Here is a 2,476-nt window from a genome sequence, read left to right as displayed (position 1 = left end):
GACTCCCACCCTTCCCAGGGGCATTTGCAGCCAGAGCCCCCTCCAACCGAGACGTTCGCTAGCCTAAACAACACAACTTCTTGCTCTCATAGGATGGGTCTTTAATTACAGCTGAAGAATAAGATGTAATTATAGTTCCTAGACACTCTGACTCATCGCCTTCACCAGCAATTATTATTAGGGCTGATTGGTTATGAAACTTGTTCATTAATGCGTGTCCCGTGGTAATCTGTTTTAATTAGAAGGTATCTCAGTTTGTCTTGCACGTGATCTTCAAGATGAATGATTTAGGTCCTGTAACGAGGCGAGCGCCGGCTGCTGCCAGCCCTTTCCCGGGGCCATGGTGGGCAGCGCGCAGGGATGCAGGGAGACCTGTGTGCCTTTGCATTTGCATCGAGGAGATGGAGATAAACCCTGAAAATCCCAGCAGAGTCCAGCAGTGCTGGTGTGGCCGGGAGGTGGCCTCAGCCCTGCCCGACAGCGCTTGTCCCGTTCCCTGCCTCCCTGCAGAATGTGTGTCCTGCCAGGCTGGGTACCAGCTCTGTCAGTCCCTCTCCTTCCCCCGAGCAGCAGGGATGGCTGCCATCAGTATGTAAAGGGAAATGACTTTCCCCACCGAGTCTTTGCCCCCGGAGGAGCTGCTCCAGAGACCGCTGGTGGCCTGGCTGCGCTGCTGCCACAGGCAAAGCTCTTTCTGGGGAGCTGGGGGGGCAGCGGTGTAACCCCCCCGTACCAGGGCCTTGGGCAGGGCTGCAGTGCACTCTGCAGCCTGCAGCACCCTGCAGTGCCGGGAGAGACCTCTTCTTCCCCCACCTCCCCTGGCAGTGCTGTGGCAGCTCCTGGAAGCACGTGGGGGGCTCCAGAAACCCAGCCCCAAACCCTGTCCCTCAAACTGCACCACGGCAGCTCCTGCCCCTGCCAGCACTGTAGGAGGGGTTGGGTACCCAGTGTGAAGATGCTGCTGCTTCGAAGCAGTAACTGCAGAGAAAGGAAACGGCCGGATTCTGCTCTTCTGCAGCGCATAGCAACTTCTCACGGCAAGGACTGAAAAAGCATTTGTGGCTCCAGCCCATGGCGAGCACAGCGCTCGAGCCCCCGGGAGGGAACTCTGTGCTGGGGGTGAACCCCTCACTGATGCTCCTCTCTCCTTTGCAGCGGAGGCCACTTCAACCCCGCCGTGTCCTTGGCCGTGTGGCTGCTCGGTGAGCTGAACACCATGATGCTCATTCCTTACTGGGTCTCCCAGCTCTGCGGAGGGATGATAGGAGCCGGCCTGGCAAAGGTACGGACACCCGGGGAGTCTCTTTAACCAGGGCTAACGCTGGGGTGCAGGGACCCCCCCGCTCTGCCAGAGCTGGCCTGGCCAGCCCCAACCTGCTGCCCAGCCCCGGGGTCTCCAGCACCAGCGTGCGTGCTGGGGAGGGCGAGGAGGACTTGGCGCATCGGTTCTGCATGTAGTTAAGAGCGCTGATTTCTCACAAGGTGGTACGGCTCGCAGGTTTGCTGCGTGGGCGTGGGGCTTGTCTGGCACTCGGGGCCAGGGTGCCCAGTTCCTCCTCCCAGGTCTTTCACGGTCTGACTGCAGGATTCGGACAACTCGCCCCCCGCCGCAGGCTCGGGTCTGGCAGTGTCGCGCAGATGTGGGGGTGCCGCCTCTGCACGGCGCTCTGAGGCCCGGCTAATTAATTCTCAATGGCAGCTGTTCTCTGGAGGTTTGCTGTGGCGCGCTAATTAGGCACGGGATGATGCACGGTACCTCTGCAGCTCCGGCCATTTTCACGCACGGTGTTTGCCTGCGGTTCTACTTACGGCACTGTGCTGTAAGCTTAATTTATGTTTGGTGCTGCCTGTTCGCAGCGTCCAGGCAGCCCGAACCCAGCAGCATGCTGCCATTTGGCCGCCGCAAACCCCTCGGTGCCTGGGTGAGGCTCATCCCACCGGGAGAGCGGTGGCTGGCTCATTATCTCGGGAGATGCTAAGAGCCTTCGCTAATGACTTTATATTTGCCAGGCGCTTAGGGCTGGCTTTCAGGAGGAAAGTGATGAGATTAGCTCCTCTTTAACCTGATGCTACGCCCGCCCACGCTGTCCTGACAGTGAGCACATATGCCCGTTAAAGCCCACAATATGGAGCGTGGACGGCACAAACAGGGCTCCCCCCGCACAGGCCGTGGCGGCAAGCGAGCGGTATGTGAACGCCAGCGGAGGAGCCTTCAGCGGCATCATGGCTGACGAGCAGATCCCCTCCGTCCTCGTGGGTGAGATCGTCATGACCACCTTCCTGGTCCTTGCGGTCTGCATGGGCGCCGTCAATGGGAAGACCAAGACCCCGCTGGCACCTTTCTGCATCAGCCTCACGGTCACGGTCGACATCCTGGCAGGGTGAGCTTGCGAGTCCTCTCCCCCGTGCATGCTCCCACCGGCCAGCCAGTGCCATCCACTCCAGCAGCCGCTGTCACCGGGCAGGGGGCCCCGAG

At 60.3% G+C, this 2,476-nt stretch overlaps 1 protein-coding gene across 1 annotated transcript in view; it reads left to right on the top strand.

The window, feature by feature from the left end:
• The window catches only part of AQP8 (aquaporin 8), a 5,707-nt gene that overhangs the window by 1,420 nt on the left and 1,811 nt on the right, over positions 1 to 2,476 (top strand). The window contains exons 2-3 of the mRNA XM_009329959.1: positions 1,156 to 1,282; positions 2,167 to 2,381. Coding sequence (XP_009328234.1) covers positions 1,156 to 1,282; positions 2,167 to 2,381 — 342 coding nt within the window. The remainder of the gene's footprint in view (positions 1 to 1,155; positions 1,283 to 2,166; positions 2,382 to 2,476) is intronic.

The sequence above is a fragment of the Pygoscelis adeliae genome, unplaced genomic scaffold (assembly GCF_000699105.1).
Source record: "Pygoscelis adeliae isolate BGI_AS28 unplaced genomic scaffold, ASM69910v1 Scaffold508, whole genome shotgun sequence".
Lineage (NCBI taxonomy): Eukaryota > Metazoa > Chordata > Aves > Sphenisciformes > Spheniscidae > Pygoscelis > Pygoscelis adeliae.
Note: the sequence above shows the minus strand (reverse complement) of the source record. Positions and strands in the feature narration are given on the sequence as shown.